The sequence below is a fragment of the Caenorhabditis briggsae genome (assembly GCF_000004555.2).
Source record: "Caenorhabditis briggsae complete genome, chrIV, whole genome shotgun sequence".
Lineage (NCBI taxonomy): Eukaryota > Metazoa > Nematoda > Chromadorea > Rhabditida > Rhabditidae > Caenorhabditis > Caenorhabditis briggsae.
This window is the reverse complement of record NC_013487.2, coordinates 10,685,904-10,706,265: the sequence shown is the minus strand read 5'-3', so window position 1 is coordinate 10,706,265 and position 20,362 is coordinate 10,685,904. Positions and strand designations below refer to the sequence as shown.

Below are 20,362 nucleotides of genomic sequence, written 5' to 3'. Positions count from 1 at the left end.
CCACCTTTAATCTCCACAGCCGATCTCTTTTTGTTTTTCACATGTTTTTCATTTTCACATTCTTCTGGGTTTTTTCTTTGATCTGAAATTTTTCGATGACTCTCTTTTTGTCCCATCCTTGTCCCCAAACCGTTTTCTTCTAGAACCAATTTTTATTGTTCAACCGGTTAATAATGTAGTGAAATGAAGTTTCTGATTCATTCGTCGTTCTTATCAACACTAAAAGACCAGCCCGACATTGCACAATCGCCTTATCAACAGAATTCAACGCTTTTTAGTTTTTAAACTACTTTTTTCTCCTTTTCTCGTGCCTGCTTTTAAGTGTTACTTACATGAATAATCATATAAAAACCCCTCTCCTGCTTTAGTATGTACCTATTTTCAGAGATGCCTCGGGTTTTACTCCTTTTAGCTTTAGCCTTCGGGTATGCTTTATGCCACGTGTCACCTCCTATGGTCAATGGAAGACCCAGAGGAGGGCTGGTCGGTGGAGATCCAGATCCAGAAGGACCAACCACGGAGGATCAGTATATGGTTTATTCGAATATCACACAATACGTCGATCACTTTGCCAATAATACAAGTGCCACTTGGTTACAGGTGAATACGAAGTCTGGGGAAGTTTATTAGTCTTGTCCATTGGTGGTTAACCTTGTGGCTGAAATTTGGCCGAACAGCGAAAACAGCTACGAATTTTTGAGAAATGCATGCTCTTTTGATACCGTATCTCAAAAGTAATCCATTTTTGCATACTCCCTTTTTTGGGCACAAGGTTCATACCTGCCGGACAAGAATAATACCGCAAAATTCGTAGAACACTAAATTTTAGAACAAGCGAAAGCTTCAATAAAAAAAACTATCGTAAAATCAATTCGGTTTTTGTTTTTGATGATTTCGTAACCCAATTACTTTTAAAGTGTTCTCATAGTTTGAGTATTGGATAATCAAAAACCTTGCCGTCCTTGGATCCAATTACCCGAACCCCCCCCCCCCCCCACAGAAAAGTTTTTTGATCTCTAAATCAATCAAAGAAAACCATAAAATTTACGACTCACTGAATTCGTTTTCTCTAATCATATCTTCTTCCAGAGATACCAATACAATTCGAAATTCTACAACAAAACAGTCGGATATGTGTTCTTGATGCTTGGTGGAGAAGGAGCAATTGACCCACCTGGAGATAAATGGGTGCGTCACGAAGGAGAAACCATGATGGTATGGGCGAAGGAATTCGGAGCAGCTGCATTTCAAGTAGAGCATCGATTCTATGGATCAAAAGAATTCTCACCACTTGGAGATCAGACCACGGAGAGTCTGAAACTTTTGACAATCGATCAAGCACTTGCTGATATCAAAGAATTCATCAATCAGATGAATAAAATGTATTTCCCAAATGATAAACCGATTTGGATAACATTTGGAGGATCATATCCTGGATCTTTGTCTGCTTGGTTCAGAGAGACTTACCCGGAAATGACTGCTGGAGCTGTTTCCTCTTCTTCGGCTGTTCATGTATTTGTGGATTACTATGGATATGCAATTAATACTGAAAAGACATACCGAACTGTCAGTGCTCCTTGTGCCGAAGTCATCAGGACAGCGTTCACGGAAATACAAAAAAAAGCATACAATGGTTCAGATGCAAGAGCTCTTCTCAAAGGAACTTTCAAGTGAGAAGTTTTAATTGACAAGACTTTTCATCTTTTTTCCAGCTTATGCGACGATTTTGACGAGAACAATCTATCGAAATCTGTTCAATTCTTCTTCCAAAACATCTATGGATACTTCCAAGGAATCAATCAATACACTGGAGATAATAGAGTAACATAAATGAGTTGAAACTCAAAACAATATGATATCCAAATTCAGAACACTGCAACTCGAAATGGTTTAGGAGTTCCAGGTGCCTGTGCTATTCTCAACAATGCTACAATCGGAGAAGAAGTTGACAGAGTCGTTGCAGTGGTATGTTTACGAACCCCTCACTAAATATTTTCCAATTTTCCCATTCAGTTGAATTGGTATGATTCATTTTCCGGACCATTAACTTGTAGACCTAACAGCTATGATGGATTCGTTAAACAGTATTCGAATACAACCATGCCCGATGATGATACAAGTAGGGATTCAAGGCGCAGATCACTTTCTACTGTTATTGTATTTCAGTTAGCACCCGTAGCTGGATTTGGCAGACTTGCACCGAGCTTGGATACTACCAGACCACTGATGGAGGTAACAAAGGAATCTTCGGATCTATTGTCCCATTGGAGTACGTTTTCAAAATGTTTGCAACATTGTAATCGCTCTCTTTTTCAGTTTCTTCGCTGACCAATGTATAGATCTTTTCGGTCCCGAATACACACTTGATAACACTTTCAAATGGATTGATCAAGTGCGCACAAAATACGGAGGAGCTGATGCATATCGAGGAACCAATGTCTGTTTCCCGAACGGATCTTTCGATCCATGGCAGGATTTGGGTCACAAGATGAATGTCACAAACAACAATGTGGATTCTTGGCTGATCGATGGAACTGCTCATTGTGCTGATATGTATCCGGCTAGAGATTCGGATAAGCAATCATTGAAGGATGCAAGGCAACGAATTCACGATCATTTGGCAAGATGGCTTTCTGATGCTCAGGCTATCAGACAACATTCTTCTGGTAAGGATAACATTGGAGTTGACGATAATACTCTGGTCTAATATCAATGCGGAATTCGAGGGTGGGCGGGGCTTAAATCTGCAAAATCCTCAAAACAGCGCATTCCGAGGAGCGTTTATTTCTGTAATTATTTTTGGGCATAGTTCGATTTTTCGAAGGATTTCATCTATTTTTTCCTGTGCATTTTTCTTTTCGGTTAGTGTAGATATACTTATTTTGGTTTATTTTTCTAGTAATTTCGGTTAATTCTTGTCGTTTAATAACTATTCCAGTTCAGTAGAAAGCCGAGCTCCGTCCACCCTCAAATTTTTGGCCTCAACGCGCATTTGAAATTTCACAAAAATAATAACAACAATTGGCTATAGTCGGTTATTTTGGTCCTTAGAATTTTTTATCATCTAAGGACCAAATAAAAATCTAATGACCAAAAATAATTCTAAAGACTAAAAAAATGTTTTAAGGACCAAAATAACCGACTGGAGCCCAAGGATCTTAGAGCCAGTTTGTGTAAACATTACAGTACAAAACAGTGAACATTCCAAAATAAATTTTATTGAATTTTCAAATTGCAGGTTCCACCAACTTCTCGATGTTTACAATCATTCTTCTCGTCATTGCCAAGATCTTGTGTTAAATTTCAATTCTATAATATCTGAAAAATGACTTTAATGAACAAAAATAAATGGTTATTACTGTGAAATGACATACACACACTCAAATACTCCCTCCTCACACAAAATGACGTCTTTTTCGCACTTTTCGCCCCTTTCAAGAACACACCCAAATTGCCCCGTTTTCGAATCGCTAATAAGATTGTGCTGAAAGTGGAGAGGGAGGTGCCTAATAAAATGAGTTGGATAGGTGATAAAAATATCGTGTCGATGCGAGAGAGCCCTGGCAAATATTCGCCGACGACGCTTATCAATCCAATTTTTTCAGTTGACTCGTCGTCTCTTTTCGGCATGAAGTTTGCCATCCTTCTCGCTGGTACGTTGTTGAATTTTCGAAATTGGATTTTTTTCTAATTGGATTGTGTCCTTTCAGCTCTTTGCGGTGTAGCCGTTGCTCAGTTCGGAACTGATAACTGTAATCAGGCTCAGTTCTTGGCATGCAACAGTAAACTTGGAGATTTCTGGAGAACTGAGTAAGTGCTTTGAATGCTAAGAACAAATATGCTATTAGAAATATAAGATTTTGAAAGCACATGATGTAATGGTTCCCACCGATAGTGTCAAGATTTAAAATGGCAAACTGCCGACACATGCAAACAATGATGATTATTTATCAGAGAAGCTCCGGCAGTTTTAGAGGATTAACTTTATTGATTCAACTGCTACTGATTCATTTTCAATTAGCTCAACTATTCCAGCACTACTACCGCCTGGAAGGATCTGGCCACTTTGGACAGAATCACCCAGTCCCTTATCGTCTCCCCATATACCATTGATTCCTGGATTAATGTTTGCAAGTGAGTCACAATCTTTATCATCATCTAATTGTGACTTTTAGTGGATTCTCTGCTTTCTACGGATGCCTCGGACAGGCTCAAATCCGAAACTGTCTCGGAACCGTCGGACTTGTTGGATCTGGCCTTGATCTCAACACTGCCTACGCTTACCAAGGATTCATTGCTGATTGGGACTTCAAGTGTGGAGTTGGATTCTGGAGTAAGATTCGGAATATAATGATTGAGATCATACCTTTTTCACTTTAGCCATGTACGAGCGTAAGGTTCTGACAACCTGTGTTGAGAGCACCTATGTGAACTATCAAAAAGAGACTGCTGCTGCTCTCACTTCCTACCAAACCGCTATTACTCAAGATCCAGCTAACGCTTGCAAGTACGCTCAAACTCTAATGAACGCTTGGCAGAACACTTACATGAAGGGACCATGCCGTACTGTCAACCCAGTAAGTATGAAGGAATAAGGAAATTTAGCACTGAATACATGTTCAGGCTCAAGCTGGATGGATCGGATGCCAGTCTGCTCGTGAATACTCAAATGCTCAGTTCAGACACTGCAAGCATACTACCACGTGTGCATGTAAGTATACAAACATAAAAACTTAGGTTATTATCTGTTTTAGCTCCATCGTCGGTTGATGCTGTTACCAGAGTCAACGCTGAAACTGGAAAGACTGAGTATGAGACTCGTAAGTTTTTTATAAGATTTTGCTATTTGTTAACTGAAAAATATGTAAAATTGAATTTCGAACATTTTGGCAGTTGAAACATTTTCTCTAGATCTCACGGTTTCTGAGATATGCGCTTTTGAAGCCGCGCGATATTAAAGAAGAACGTTTAAAGGCGCATATCTCAAAGAAGCAAGGAAAAAGTTGTAAACTGCGATATAACACTCAAATACTCTCCAACGAAGAAATTTTCAGTTCCATTCTACGAAATTGTTAATGATAAGGCTGTCATCTCCCAAGCCGCTTCATGGATTTCCGAGTAAGATTTCTTCGTCATTTATTTCAATCTTTGTGATTCTCTTTGTGATTTTTTTCTGTTTTATTGAGAAAATACATTTTTTGATAAAAACCAATAACTATTTATTGCACTTAACGTTTCGAAAAGAAAGCACCAATGGAAGAGAGAAAGAGAAAAAGCAAATTTTCCAAAATTTAACAGAATATTAAGCTTTACGACGACCAGAACCACTGTCGAAAAAGACACCTCCATCAATTGCACAATATCTGAAAGTGATAAATTTTATCAACTAAAACAATTTTTTTAAATACTCACTTTGGACAGATTCCTTCCTCTCCTGGTCTTCCTTGAATTCCTGGTTCTCCCAAGTCTCCATCGTTTCCATTCTCCCCATCAATTCCATCTCTTCCTGGTGGTCCTGGTGGTCCAACTTGTCCCGGTTTTCCATCTCTTCCATCGTTTCCTGGTTGTCCAGCCTCTCCTGCTTCTCCTTCCTCTCCATCATCTCCTGGTGGCCCAACATCAGAAGTGTCAATGATTCCTGGTTCTCCATCACTTCCATCCTCTCCTTTAGGTCCTGGAATCCCATCGATTCCAGTCTTTCCAGGTCTTCCAGGTCGTCCATCCAATCCATCGATTCCTCGTCTTCCTTTCAATCCAGGCAATCCATTGTTTCCTGGAGGTCCACGTGGCCCTGGTTCTCCTGGTTCTCCAGCTGGACAATCGCATGGATTTGGGTGCGCTGGATCACAAGGTCCTCGTGGTGGCTCTCCTGGGTTTCCTGGTTTTCCAGGGGCTCCTGGAGCACCGTGACGTCCATGTCGCCCAGGAGGTCCAGCTGGTCCTGGAGATCCAGGTAGACAACATCCATCGCAAGTTCCTTCAACTGTGTCATCTGGAGAATATCATAAATGATTTTAATGTCAGAGGAAAAGAACAAACCTTCATCAAAACGTCTTCTTGGTTTGGTTCCTCTAATTGATCTAGTGTGGTTTGAGTTGGCAATCATGGTGGAAAGCTCATCGACACTAGTATGGATTGTTCTCACAACATCGTTACATTCCTGAAATTAAATTTTTTGTCGCATCGAGTTCTGAAAAATAGCAGATTCCTTGTCAGATACAAACATACCACAAACTGTCTCTCAAGAGAATATCTCAATTGATGAACGTATCGATAAGCCAATGGAAGAGTAACCATTGCTCCAGCTAACAGAACGAAAGCCACGCTGGCAACGGAGAAGGCAATGAAACGTTGTATCCGTAAATGAGAAGAATATTGACTGCAAGAAGTCATCTCCGTTCTCTGTTCCATTTTCCTCTTCCCGCTTGTCCACTTTATATTGAGAACGGTCACCTCAAAAAAGTGCGAAAATCCGGCAGATTTCAATCTATCGTACCCAATTTTATTGTTTCGTGTTTCGGTGTGTGTCCGTTAATATTGGCTGGATTTGTATCAGCTAAAAAAATATAACGACTTTATTATTGCAAATGAATAGATTTGGGTGAAGAAGAAGACGTTTAAAAATAAACGCTTGGAATGGGTTCGTAAAGGAGTGCGAAGGAAGGTCCAAAAATACAGTATTCAGATGGTTTCGAAAAACAGTTTGAATAGGTTTCTTTTGGGGACGGGATGAGACAAATGAGTCGATATGACGACATGTATGTTGACTGAACAAAAAAAGTGGTTAGAGATTTCATGAAGTTGCATGACGGGCGGTGACAAGTTCTGACTAGAAAAAAAAGAATTGCGAGAAGTGACAAATATGAGTAAATGGTCATGATGGTGACATGAGGATGAACAAAATTAGATCATAGCAAGGTAGCTGAGTGGGCAGGAGGCAAGGGCATTGTGCTCCGTTCGGACAGTCACTTTTCCTTCCACCAGGCTATCTGGTTGAACGAAGACGATCTGCAAAGATCAAGTATTAGTTTTCGGAAGTTCACATCTTCAATTTTCTTGAGTTTTTGAAATTTCAACTGATTTTTAAATTTATTCAATCGTTATGATTTTTTCTTGAAGCCTTCATTTTACAAAAATGTATGTAGATTCGCATTTGAAGAGTTCAAAAATTCAAAAAAATCCAAAAATGAAACAAACTGCATATAAAAAGTTTAGTGTTATCCGGTGACTGGCGGTCGAGTGTGAGTTTTCTAGTCCCCGAAATTTTTGTATTCGAATTTTCGGATTCTTACGGATTCGTTCCTTTTCAAAATTCCAACAAATATTTTTGCAGACATATCAAAAAAATATTTAATTTAGGAAAAACCGGTTCGAAGTTTTTAAAAAAGCCGGGAAAATTCGGATACCAAAAGCTTCGCGCGCTGACCGGAGACTAGAAAACTCTTACTCGGCCACCAGCCACCGGATACCACTTTGCTTTTTCGATGTGGTTTTTTAAAGGTTTTTTTTGAATTTTTTTCTTTATTTTTATACATACTTTTCTGTAAAAAATTAACTGAAAAAGTCTCATGGTTCTCAAAAAATTCTTCTGATTGTGTTGATTCATAAAGTGATCTTTAGAACGAAAATCAGACTGAATTTGACTTCTAAACTACATTTTTATCAGGAAGTCATCCTGGCACCGACTCCCTCTCTGATTCGTAGTTGACGTAGGTCGCACACAAAATCCTTAACTTGTTTTTCGAGCCACACTCGGTCATGATCTACATCAAAATCTTAAAAGAACCTTAGGAAATCTCAAACGAATGTTTTCTTATTCATTTGGCGAAAGGATGACCCACTGTAATCCCATAATCCAAAGGTATCAAGATTAGTTGTGGGCGAAAAAGGCAATGAAAAAAGGATAAACACTTGATTATCATAGAATATCAAAGCTCTTTTTTATGAATGACGCCAATCTCCCTATCTATTTCTCTCCATTTTTTCTATTTTCTTCACTCTCACCTGATCCCTGTACATCCGCAATTTTTGCTCAGCTACGAATACATTTTGCTGAATTCGCATCGCTTGCTCACCAGCCATAATTTGAGCCACGCATGTGGCCGGGAACGTGATCATGTGCTCAGTTCTGAAAAACATTGAAATTTGACTATAATCCCAATCGGAAGTATACCTATCACTGAGACGGAAACCATGAAGCCAGTCCGGATCTCCATTGTCTACCACGTGGACTTTCTCTCCGAGAACCAATGGTGATCCGTTGGATGGTGTGTATTCATGGATCACAATATGGCCACCAGCATGCACTGAAAATAAGAAAATAGATAAACAAATTGAAGTGATTCTTAATGCACTTACAAGCTGATGAGCTGCTTCGTCTGCTCTTCACAATTGGAGAGCACGATCTCTCGACATCTGAAAAATCGGACGATCCGTTGATTCCTGGCTTTCGATAGTCACGTGGAGCGAGTTTTGATCCTGAAACTATTTCCCACTAGGTACAAAGTACTGAAGTGATGTTGCTCACTCATTGGGCTCCGTGTGCTCTGGTTGATTCGTGGAGGCATGTCTTGACAATCCAAAGACAATGATTTCATTTGTTGGGTCAGCTTTGGCGCTCGTCGACGACCGACGGACCGACCTGAAAAATTTCAGAAATAAAATGAGAGAAAAACGTTGGAGAAAAAGGAGTGAAATTGAATAACAACCACAGTGAATCATTGACTTCTCAATCCCCCATAACTCAATCAGTTTGTGATGGAATTATCACCTGTGTTGCAGGTGTTTTATCGAAAAATTAAATGCCAATAAAAAAAACTTACACATTCTAAGAGATCTTCTGGCCGAAAGCATAGCTAATAATTTGCGGACTGCGAGAACTTGGATTGCAGTTTTATGCATCTTCCTCTTTTCTTTGGGGCTGATATCCGGCAGAAGGAGATGAGCCTTTGGAGAAGAAGAAGAAGAAGAAGAAGAAGAACGGATTACGGGGTGCTAGATGAGGAGAAGGAGTGTGAATAGAAGACGTGCGGGGCAAAAGAGAGAAGACCACGCCTCTCTGATAGGGCTTGAAGATGATAGAGATTGAGAGCTCAAAGTTTTTTTGATAACGAAACCAAAAGAAATCGCTAATCCGTTTAGAGATTCTGCGAATTTCTCATTAACGACGAGGGCAAATTGACATTTTGCTGTAATGACTGAATGATGTTTCTAAAGTTTGCTGAGCACAGAAACATATAGCTTCAGAACGAAGTTGCAAAATTTTTCTATAAAATCTAAAATATCCTCTATCCAGGTGTGGGAAACGTTAATCAGGAATATGATATCATTTAGTTTCATTCGATTACCAGACCGAAAGTCACAATCTACCTTTAATGGTTTTGAATGAAGTCTCAGCAACATTTTAGCACGCAAGAGCACAGAAGGGGACCCCGTTTAGATTGTCCCCTGAGCCCCTAGCTCATAGGTGGCATGCCCCGAAAGCTTGCCGAGGTCTACAACCCCCAAAATCAGTTTGAGAAACAGTCTCACCCTCTGTAGCCATAGAAGATGTTAGAATGTTCAAAAACTAGTAAACTCTGAATATGAACTGCAGTTCTTGAAAAACCCAACTAACGCACAAAAGAAAAGAATGGCGAGGAATGAATGATATCAACCCGATTTTTCCGATTATCGGACCACTTATGTGGGTGGTTCTATCTGTCAAACAATGTTAAGAAGAGATCTTAATATTCGAATTCCGGCAATTACTTTTTTGGGGAATCCCACGCGGAAGGGACTACGGTATTCGAAAAGCTTAAAAGAACATTTTTGCAAAAACAAGTTTCGGAAAACTTCAAAAAAAAAAAGAAAAATCGCAAAAAGGCTCTTTCGTCTTATTCACATAGTAAGAGAGACAATAACGTTTCAGAATTAATGACCAGGAAATCCACTTGATTCTTCATCTGAAACGCCCTCTTCACCTACCTACCTTGAAGTTCTTTGTACAAAAAATAAGTGGAGATGCACATAGCGAAGAAGAAGAATGAATCACGAAAGAAGAATAAGAAGTGAGGGTGGGGAAGAGAGAAAAGGTGTGGATGGTTGGGCTCCCTTGGCAACACTAACCCTACATAGGGTCCTTGGTAAGAGGTGGAAAACCAAACATTTCGAAATTCTCGCTGTTTGAACTTGATCTTTTCTTTTTTTGACAGGTCTTTGCGAGTCCGCGCAGAGCATGAAAACGAGGGTGGATAGTGTGGACAATGAGTCAGAGAAAAATTACCACCTGGATTCTATTATTGATAAGGGCATGGGAAACTGAAAAGGAACATTTTGAGTACGAACTATGTTCCTTGAGTGGATATCAAAATCTGATTTCAAGTTTGCAGAGAAACTACCTCAAAAACTGTGATAGAAGGGTCCAAACTTTGAGTCAATTTTTCTTGATTCTTGTCAAAGATTCAAAAAATTGGTCAACTGATAAAATGTTGGTGATATTATGATAAGCATTTTGTCCGTTGATCACTTTTTTATATCATTTACGGGAACCGAGAAATATGGGCTCAAAATTAACAGTTATGGTGGCTTTCTATTAGAGTTGTTACGGTATTAACGGTTTTATACTATTAGAAAACCAGGAAAAGTTTTCACTGTTTTCAGATTGCTAATTTTCTTTTCTCAAAATCATTTTTTGTTTTCCTGAAAAAATGTTTTGATCTGGTTTTTTTTCGGCAAAGATTTTTTAATGATAAAAAATGGGGAAAAGTTTTTGTTTTTGTTTTTCATTTCATCAAAAGCTACAGGAGCGCCCACGGAAGAGAATATTATTCGGCTTTTGTGGACCAATTATCTTATGAAATCTGGCTAGTAGTAAGATTTGGAAGAATCATAATAGTTATGAAATCTTATACTTTTTGAAAATTTCAAACTTCTTTTCTAATTGCTTATTTCAAAACTTTCGAACTTTGGAAATATTGAGAGCATATTCTTCCCATTCATGAAGAGTATTCTCATGAATCTGTAGTCTATGCTACGTGAGGAACAAGCATTTTCGGAGGAACAGAACGCCGACTGGCACCCTATGAGTAAGGGTGCTTTTTTCCTAGTCGAACAATTTTTGTAGGCATATATCGGCATATTGTGCCACGCCAGAGAGTGAGCAAGCTAGATAAATCGGGAGTTCCTAAATGAACAACTGTCAAACACCCACGACTTTTAAATGGACCTCACAAATGGATGCGCCCATATCTGAGCGAACCCATGAGGAAGGTTCTTCATTTCATCAACATGGGCTCTCTGCAAAATGGTTTCCAAAAAAGAACAATTCTCGGTGAAGAAATCGGAGGAAGAAGAAAAAAGACGCCCTCGCGAGTCTAAGTGCTTCCTTTTCCGTGTTCACTTTTTATTGGTCCGAAAGTAGAAGAAGAAGAAGAAGAAGAAGAAGAGGGGTTTTAGGTGAATAAAAGTGAATGGAACGGAAAAAGTCGGCTGGGTAATCGAGATATTGAGAGAAAAATGAAAAGTTTTCTAGCGTTTTCCGGTGCTGCTGCCCGAAATTCGATTTATCATATTTATAAAAACGCAGGTGAAGAGGAAAAATGGAAAGGCAGAAACTAACCGGCGTTGTCAAGTTGTGGAGTCGAGCCAAGCAGTGGGTTAGCCTTCGAGGATCCCATCTCGACGTAACCAGAATCCTGTAAACAATACATTTTATAATTAATTCCCTGAAGAGTAGGAACAGGAATACTATAGAGACCCCGTCTGTAGACATAAATATTTACCTGAAGTGATACTTGCGACAGGTTTCGTGGGCTGGGAGATGCCGATTCAAAATTGGTGGATCCACGACGAGAGTATCTTCCAGTGGCTTGTTTCAAAGCCAAGTACACTGGGTCTACAATCGCGGATTCTGGAAATTTCTTGGTTATTGAAAAAAGGATTTCATGATTTTTGGAGTTTTTTTTTGGGTTTCTTTGGGTTTCTTCAAAGTATGAAACCAGTGAAATCACATTGATCTAGAACATTGAACTAGAACAAGCACATAAAATTGAACGAAGATGTAAGACTTCTAGTTCTTTGAGCCCTGGAACTTGAATTTCGAAATTCCAAAAATTTAGTTTCACCATGCAGACATCCTTACTAAATCTTCTTGGTGGTCTTCCGGTAATCACTACTCTTTCTTCTGTTCTTCGCTTCTTCTGATTTCCGATTCCAACTGATTTAATCATGATAAACTAGGAAACAATATGATAATCTTCAACTGATAAAAGGAAGAAAAAAGAAAATGTCAAAGTAATGTATGGAAGAAATTATTCTAATCGGTAGATATTGTAGAAAGGGCAGATTAGGCAAAGCGACGCTTTCGTTAAGGATATGTTATTGTTAACTGAAGACAGATGAAAATGGAAAACAAATAGTGATATTTAGAAGTGGATGTACTCATTCTGATAACTGAAAAAAATGGGAAAAAATAGAGTTGGATCTAATGGGAAAATATTTCCAGGTACATTCAGAAACAATAAACTTTCTTTGAATTACAATGTACTCCAAGTTTAAGAATTCTTGGAAATAAAACGCATTGTTTTCAGAATTCAAAAGAGATATTTCGGTTGTGGTACGATAATCTAAAAGGATTCAAAATAATCCGAACAATTCAAAAAAAAAGTTAATTACCAGACCTCTAAGGTATAAGTTATTTTGTGAATATATTCAGATTCAGGAATATTCTAATCTTTGTGCTATCATTTTTCTATTTCTGGCAGGATCTTTTTTCCTTCATCTACATTCAACTCATCTCTTCTTTCCTCATTTATTGACGCCACACTAGAAAACATCTGTGTATTTTTTTGTCAATGCGGAAAAATCTTTCCAATTTTCTACTACTCTCTTGACTACGAATAATTTTTTTCTTTTTTTTTTGAATTTTCGGATTTCAGAATGTGTTCTATCAGAAAAATGCAAATTTGAAAACTCTAAAGATGGTTATCCTGGAAATTATCCATTCGGCTGTATCTCGGTCTCGAAATGGCCGGTTTCGAAATTACTTGTTTCGAAGTGACGCGGAGGCGAAAAAAAGAAAGTGCTTCTAAAAAGTAAAGTTTGAATTAATTGATTTTCAGGGGCAGGTGAAACAATTCATGACATCATTATTCTATGTAAAACTGTTTTATTGCTGAGCTCTGGTCCTTTGAATAAATTTAGAATTTAAAAAAAATAACCTTTTTCCAATAATGCTTTTTTTTTAAACTTCCCACCCTCGAAAATGTACTTGAAAGTAAATAGGTGGTTGCGTACAGTTCCTCCCGATCTCATCTATTTTTTGCATTTTTACCGGAATGAAAACTGTACTTTTTTTTCTCCTGGATTCTTTCCTAGAAAATGCCAAAAAACTTGTGGAAGGAACTATTTATGGATCGCTTAATCCAAAATAAACAATGTTTAAAAATAGATTTTTGAGGCTTTTTAAAAAATCAAAGATATCCGATGTCGGAAATGAGAAAACTACAAAGGATTATGGAACAAAAACTGTTCTAAGTAAAAAAAAACAAGCAACATCTTTTTTGTAGGATTTGACAAATATTCTTTTTAAAAGTTAACATTTCCAGTGCCTAGATTAGATTCTCAACGTTATTTTATTTTCAAAACCAACTTTTCAGATGTTTTGTTATCACGATTGAATTTCTAGATTAATGGGTAATGTAAAGATATCCGTTATGAATGATTTTCGGAATTCAAACTGGCTGAATGTGAAGATGAAAAAATATGTAAAATATGGGTAAATACTCGTGATATAAATCTTTTCGTAACTCAAAAAAAAAATCTGATATCTGCTGCTCCTTTCATATATTTTCCATCTTCTGTATTTTGTATCTTCCTTTGCTTTTGTATCTTCCTTTGATGAAAACCCCCTCCAATAGAACACGAAAAATATTTTCCATTATATTTTCCTTCTCCTCACCCCCATTTCCTTCTCCATTTCCGTCCGAAATCGTACTGTACTTCCTTCCAGAAGCGGTTAGTCATTTTTTTTTGGAGTCACGTGCCCTCCCTCTCTTCTTGCATGCCAGCTAATGATTATGCGCACACTGGCGCCTGAGAGCTGAAGGACCCAGTTAATTATTCTTCTTATTCGATTGGCCGCTTAGAGAGAAAACGAGAAAGGAAGAAAAAGAGTGAATCGAGGAAACAATTTTTGCCTTCCAGTTGAGACTCACAAACATTGGGTTTTTTTTGAGCAGAAAAGGAAGAGAGGAAAGGACGAAAGATCGAATTACATGGGAACCCACCGAGAACCACCTTATCAATAGAAAGAAGAAGGAGATTTATTCTGAAGAAGGCATAAAGAACCCCTGAAGGCATCCAGAACATCACTGATCGACTGGAAAATGAACATAATCAGATAGACAAAATGACGACTTTTGAGGACGAAAATGAGACATATATGGGATATATAAAATAAGATGTTGTTTTTCTTGTTTTCTACTCCTTTCCTTCGTTTTTTCATTCATTTCCTGTTTTCCAGTGATGTGTTCATTTGGAAAACGAACGGCCTACTCACAGGGTTCGATCTGCTGTGGTATGCTGTTGTGCTCTAATGAGAAGGTGCCACGGCAAAGTTTTAGGCCCGTGAAAAATTAATTTTTATGTTTACCTTTGAGGTGTCCAATCAACTAAAAATTGCGAGAAATTTCAATTTTTAACAACCTAAAACTTCGCCACGCCACTTTTTCAAAAGAGCGCAACAGCATACCACAGAAGTTCGAACCCTATGCGGACTCTTCCATTATAATGTTCCAATTTTTTAAGTTTCCTTTCCCCCCGTAATAAAAGAATACTATCAAGAATCAAGTTGTCCACACCCGCGAAGAAAAATGCATTCTTGCACCCTTTGCTCACACATCCAATTTTCTTTTCACTCTTCGATTTTCCAGATCAGTGAATTCAGAATAGAGACTATGCAAAAACAGATGAATTGCACTTTTTTGCATTCTCGTACATCTGAATTGGGAACGGAAAAAAGCGAGAAAAGAAAAGAAAAATGTATACAACTCAAAATGCTGAAAGCCTAAAAAAGGCAACACAACTTTTGATGTTGATGTTTTCTGTCCCCTAAAAATTTTGAAATGTGCTGCACATTTCAAGTGGATCTGTTTCGACAACGAGTTCATGAAAACATGGTGACATTCAGTTGACGAGTCCATTTCAAAATTTGTACGGGGGAAGCAGGTCAAATCCTATATTTATAAAAAATTTTAAAAATAAGACGGAGAGATGATCTAGAAAGAAGGATGACTTGTAGAAGATTTTCAGAAGATTTAAATGTTGTTATAGAGAAGAATGAAAAGCTGAGAGAGTCAGGTGTGACCTATATTATCTTATATTCATAAAAAAATAGGTCTGTAACATAAGCGCCCCATATAGCTATAGCTTTCAACTTTTAATCAATTTATCTTGATTCCTGTCAAATATTTGAGACATATGTCAACTGATAAATTGCTTATCATGTTATCACAGACATTTTATCAGTTGACACACGTTTGATGTCTTGAATAGGAGCCGAGAGAAATTAGCTCAAACTTTACAGTATGGGGACCCTTGTATTACAGGTTTTACGGGTTGTTAAACGAATCTCACATGTTTCAGACTTTTCAGAAACCCACTTTTTGTGTTCAAAAATAACTTCCGGTTTTCAAAAAAAAAACTTCAAAATTGAAAAGGGTTGACTCACCACAACTTGTTCTGCCAACAGACTGCTCTCGGATTTCGGTAGTTCTCTGTAACCTCATCAAATCTGGATTAGTACATCTCTTCAGAAGTTTTCGCGCGATTCCCCCACTGCTTTTATTAGGTGTTGGCAACATTCTCCTCATATAGAGTGGACTGGAATGTTGAGAAGTTGGAAGTATTTGTCCTGATTGATATTGATACGGATGTGAATAATATCCACCAGAACTTCCATAAGAAATTGGTGGAGAATAATAGTTATGTGGACGATAGATAGCAGAATGAATATCTGGTTGAGAGAATCGAGCGTGTGGGTTATGGTAGGATTCTGGATGAATCTCACGAGGAGGAACTTCTCGATTTCCCATCAGGGAACCCATTGAATGATTATGACGAAGAGTATGTTGCATTGACGGAAGTTGCCTTCTTTCGTAGTGTGGACGAGATGCAAACGGATGACCATTCATAACGCCAGGCGTCGTCGGATTCGCCGGTGTAGCCATGGGCGTTTGGGGAAGACTGAGACGACGTCCACGGCGCGAGCACATCGTGAGTGAAGGGGTGTGCTCCCGGAGCTGGGGTGTGGCTTCGTGGCCGCCAGGCAGCCGCGGCTAAGAATAAGAAGACGAAGACGTGTACGAGTTCTTTTTGTTTCAAGAGAGAGGGAGAGAGAGGATTGTTGATGAAACACTGCAAAAGTAAAAAATGGAGACTTTCTTCTTTCCCACGGTGACTATTGGCGGTATAATTCAACAGAACTCTCACCACCCATCTCATCTTCATATCTTCTCGTCTTCGTCTTTTAGTATATCGCCTTCTTCTTCTTCTTATTCTTGTTTTTTCCCGCTGAGCTTCTTCGTCAACAACAAGATGCTACAATTTCATTAAAGATAAAGGGCAATTCATCTAATAATAGAGAGAGGACAACTGGGTCACCAAACGTTTTCTATGTAAATTCATCATTCAGAATTCTCGCACTTCCAAATTCACACTCCCACTCCCTTCCAACCACCAGAAAATTAGTTTTCGGGTACCTGCCAATCAAAATCTCGTTGAATTTGCACCAACTCAAATCTACTAATTCTTCTTCCAACTCGTGAGCATTTTTCTCTTATTTTTTCGCACCGTTTTAAAGAATAACAAAACCCGAATTTCTCACTTTCGTCACCCTATCTGAACAATGAAAAGAAATTAATCTTCCATGGACAAAAGAAGAAGAAGAAGACGAAGGAAATGAATATCTTCAGGATTAACCATGACATATCTTGTTTTTCCACAGACTATTCCAGAATGGATGCTCTTAAAAATGGAGTCTAGTGACTTTTTGACGACCAAAATTTTATTGTTGGTCGTTTGTAAAATTGATGGTTTCGAAAAAAAAATGTTGTCTGCTGAAATGTGTGGTCTACAAGAGAGCAGGAAAAGTGCTAACGATGGTTGATTATGTTTTTTCGGCTCGGAAACTTTTGGATTCCGAATTCCTGTTTCCGAGAAATGTATTTTATTCCCGATTTTCATAAAATGCCTTGATCTGCAAGACTCCTCTGCCACGAAAAGTTGCTTTCAAACTTCAGCTGCATATGATGCAAAAATGAAGCTTCATATTTGTTTTTTTTTTAAATTTTCTACACATTTGAGATGTTCCGAATTCCGGATCCCGAGAAAATGTATTCCGAGTACTTTTGCAAAAAGTCATTCCGGACATCTCTGCTGGGAAGCACAAAAATAAAATCTTCCAGAATGGTGAATCACATTAATTATGCTAAAATAGTCATTATACATTCATCAACTGGAAAAAAAGTCTGTGGACTTTGCACACTCCATTCGGTGGAAACTAGAATCTTTATTCGAAAAAATTCCCTGACATACAAGATTAATTTCATATTGACCTGCTTTTGTTGACCTGAATCCGACCTGGTTTATGGCTGTCTGACTAGGATTATATCCATTATGAACGTCTAGATACCACCTTTAACATTTCCTGATTGTGAGATCTATGATCTTTTTTCGCGCATCTACAGTATCCCCCGCTACTTACTTTATGTGACATAACTGGAGTTTTGAATCTCTGAACTCCTTGAATAAATCTCATCGCGGAATGCCATTTCCGTCTGGCTGATCGTGAAGTTGCCTGCTCGATTGGAGACGACTCAATTGAAGACGTTGTGCTCATTGTGCCGTAAGATGAGGTTGAAGATTCTGAAAAATCAAAAAGATACAAGGTCAAAAATACAAGAGCGATGTCTCCAGGCAACAGGAGGTTTTGAAGAAAGACACTGACACTCTCGGGGACACTTGAGACGAAATGAGTTGACACTTGTAAACTGACTGATGAGAATGGCACAAAAAAAGCGGAAAGAGTTCTTCCTAGAAACAAAAAACAAAGCTTTGAAATGAGGAAAGACCAGGGATTCACATCAAAACGGAATGTTTTTTACTTTGTACGGAAAATACCGTAAAAATTCTAAAAGGAAGACACTGGCACTTTGAGCTTGATTATCTCAATTTCCGTGTGAGATATCGAAAAATTGTCAACTGATAAAATGTTTGTCATAATATCTCCAAAATTTTATTAGTAGACATATTTTTGATATCTCTTATAGTAATCGAGATAATTGAGCTCATAGTGCAAGTATATGGCGTTATTATGAACTTGAAAAGTGCTTCAAATAAAATTTTCAAAAAATGTCTTTAATGTTTTCCAAAGAAAGCTGATAGTATTTTTATGGAAAAGGAGACAGGAAAGATGAAGAGTATATTGAATGGATACCCCTAATCTGGAATAAACAAGATATATACCAAATGAGGTAAATTTTCAGACCAAACGAACAAGTACATAGTACTTCTTACCGTATTTCATCATTTTCTAGGTTAACCCGTTTTCAACCTAATCATAACCTTGGGACAAATTATCTCGGTTTCTGCCAAAGGTATAAGAAAGCTGTCAACTGATAAATTGTTCATCATAATAACACATTATATTTTTTTATATCTTGCATAGGAGTCCAGATAAATTAGCTCAAACTTGACAGAGATTGGGCCTCGTATTACAGGTTTCACGGTATATGTAATAGACACGGTCTCCCAGCGTGAAAATTTTTGATTAAAAAACTTGAGAAAAAATGTCTCTGCGTCTCTTCATCTCTCACGCTACTTTTTCTCAGTGCTATTTTGCAAAATTTAATTGGAAAACTGGATGAATTGTTAAGAACGTCTCAAAAACATTCAAACATGAGTATTTTCAGAAACTTTTTTACGGATGATAGAAATCATATCCGAGATTGTGTGTAATACGTTTCAACATTCATCTCAAACTATCAAGCAAGATATGGAGCTTTGAAAAACTTTTTCGGGTTTTTCAATTTTTCCAAAAATTTTCACGCTGAGAGACCGTGAAAAGACGGTACATTTTTTAACATAGGACTACGAGGCTAGGAAACTGTATCCATTTTAAGAGAGTAAGGAAGAGTGATTCCTCTCACTTCAATATGAGAAGAAGAAGATGTTCTTAAAATAGACTATACAGAAGTACTCGTCCTATAGTAAATCATCCCATATTCATAGAATATAGTGATATCATTTCTTGGGTTCGAAAAAAAGAATGAAAGGCACATAAGAGGGACAAAAAATATAGCTTTAAAATTGGTTCAATTTTCTTTCTTTCCCCCAAAAAATCCAGCTTTGAACACAGATATCCGTGAGCAAACAAAAAGTGCGCGAATTAGGAACACGTTGACAAGTGCTGATCAACACACTCTGTTTTTTGTGTTGTGTTGATAGCTGAACACTCGATACCGGATAACGATTTTTTTTTCGTTTCGAAAAAAAAAGTGAAATATAGAGAAGAGTGTGTTTTCTTTTTCGTTCTCGTTGTACATAAATGGTGCAGTTTCTATTATTATCGGGTGTCTTTTATGAAATTAGAAACCAGTCTGAAGAAGAATATTGGGAGCCCAATGGCGATTTGGTTACATATTTTGTTGGACAGGAAGAACCTTGAGGAAAGGAAATGAAAAAAGAAGCAAGAGAGGAATGTTGCTGAAAAATGAGTAGAGGATTTGTCAACGGGTGAATGAAAAAATTCGGGTTTGCCAGATGTTGATTTTTACATGCTTAGATGGATCCAGATCAGATGTATAATGATAAATTGGAATATAATGAAATCATGTTTACTGAATTTAATCAGTGACTACGGATGTGCTCAAAGGAACATCTCAGGGGATGTTGAGTTCTGAAAGTTCTACATCTATGATTCATACAAAGCTTAATATCATTGGAAGCCTTATTATGAGAATATAAGTTTCAGTGCTCGATGTATCATGAAAAGAATGGGATAGTTCAGAAAAATTCAAAAAAAAAATAGGGAGAAAAAACTTAAAGAGGGGCTCTGACCAAAATTCTCCTTTGTACCAAAATTTTCCCAAAACTCTGTATTTTCGCAATATTACTTTGAAAAAATTTCAGGGAAAAGGTAGCATTTTTCCACAGGTAAACTGCGAACGGACCCGTTACGGACTCTCCGCGTTCGCGCGCGGTTGAAATAGGAATCGTATGCGGACCGTGCGCGAACCGTTTCCAGCAAAACACATCACCTTATTGCGGGTTTCTCCGTATTCTGTCCGTTCGCGAGCTCCGTATCCGATCCGACCGCGAATGA

At 38.0% G+C, this 20,362-nt stretch overlaps 5 protein-coding genes across 5 annotated transcripts in view; 2 read left to right on the top strand and 3 right to left on the bottom strand.

Moving 5' to 3' along the window:
- Positions 1-387: 387 nt before the first annotated feature.
- Positions 388-3,300, top strand: CBG01710 (the record flags this gene model as incomplete). The annotated part of the gene is made up of 8 exons (XM_045235849.1): positions 388-600; positions 1,090-1,670; positions 1,713-1,821; positions 1,870-1,965; positions 2,014-2,119; positions 2,167-2,269; positions 2,317-2,666; positions 3,239-3,300. The coding sequence occupies 8 exons, from the start codon at positions 388-390 to the stop codon at positions 3,298-3,300; spliced, it is 1,620 nt and encodes a 539-aa protein (XP_045091901.1).
- A 328-nt stretch (positions 3,301-3,628) lies between these two features.
- Positions 3,629-5,122, top strand: CBG01711 (the record flags this gene model as incomplete). Its single annotated transcript, XM_002634104.1, has 8 exons — positions 3,629-3,653; positions 3,711-3,810; positions 4,036-4,134; positions 4,176-4,333; positions 4,381-4,577; positions 4,624-4,711; positions 4,755-4,820; positions 5,055-5,122. The coding sequence occupies 8 exons, from the start codon at positions 3,629-3,631 to the stop codon at positions 5,120-5,122; spliced, it is 801 nt and encodes a 266-aa protein (XP_002634150.1).
- A 180-nt stretch (positions 5,123-5,302) lies between these two features.
- Cbr-col-110 lies at positions 5,303-6,393 on the bottom strand (the record flags this gene model as incomplete). The annotated part of the gene is made up of 4 exons (XM_002634105.1): positions 5,303-5,363; positions 5,413-5,992; positions 6,040-6,160; positions 6,229-6,393. The coding sequence occupies 4 exons, from the start codon at positions 6,391-6,393 to the stop codon at positions 5,303-5,305; spliced, it is 927 nt and encodes a 308-aa protein (XP_002634151.1).
- A 510-nt stretch (positions 6,394-6,903) lies between these two features.
- CBG01713 lies at positions 6,904-11,657 on the bottom strand (the record flags this gene model as incomplete). The annotated part of the gene is made up of 6 exons (XM_002634106.1): positions 6,904-7,008; positions 8,005-8,128; positions 8,174-8,306; positions 8,359-8,478; positions 8,528-8,641; positions 11,600-11,657. The coding sequence occupies 6 exons, from the start codon at positions 11,655-11,657 to the stop codon at positions 6,904-6,906; spliced, it is 654 nt and encodes a 217-aa protein (XP_002634152.1).
- A 3,236-nt stretch (positions 11,658-14,893) lies between these two features.
- CBG01714 overlaps positions 14,894-20,362 on the bottom strand; it is a gene marked incomplete at both ends in the record, with an annotated part of 9,239 nt that continues 3,770 nt past the window's right edge. Inside the window, 4 exons of the mRNA XM_002634107.1 lie at positions 14,894-14,979; positions 15,710-16,316; positions 16,471-16,578; positions 17,744-17,904. Coding sequence (XP_002634153.1) covers positions 14,894-14,979; positions 15,710-16,316; positions 16,471-16,578; positions 17,744-17,904 — 962 coding nt within the window. The remainder of the gene's footprint in view (positions 14,980-15,709; positions 16,317-16,470; positions 16,579-17,743; positions 17,905-20,362) is intronic.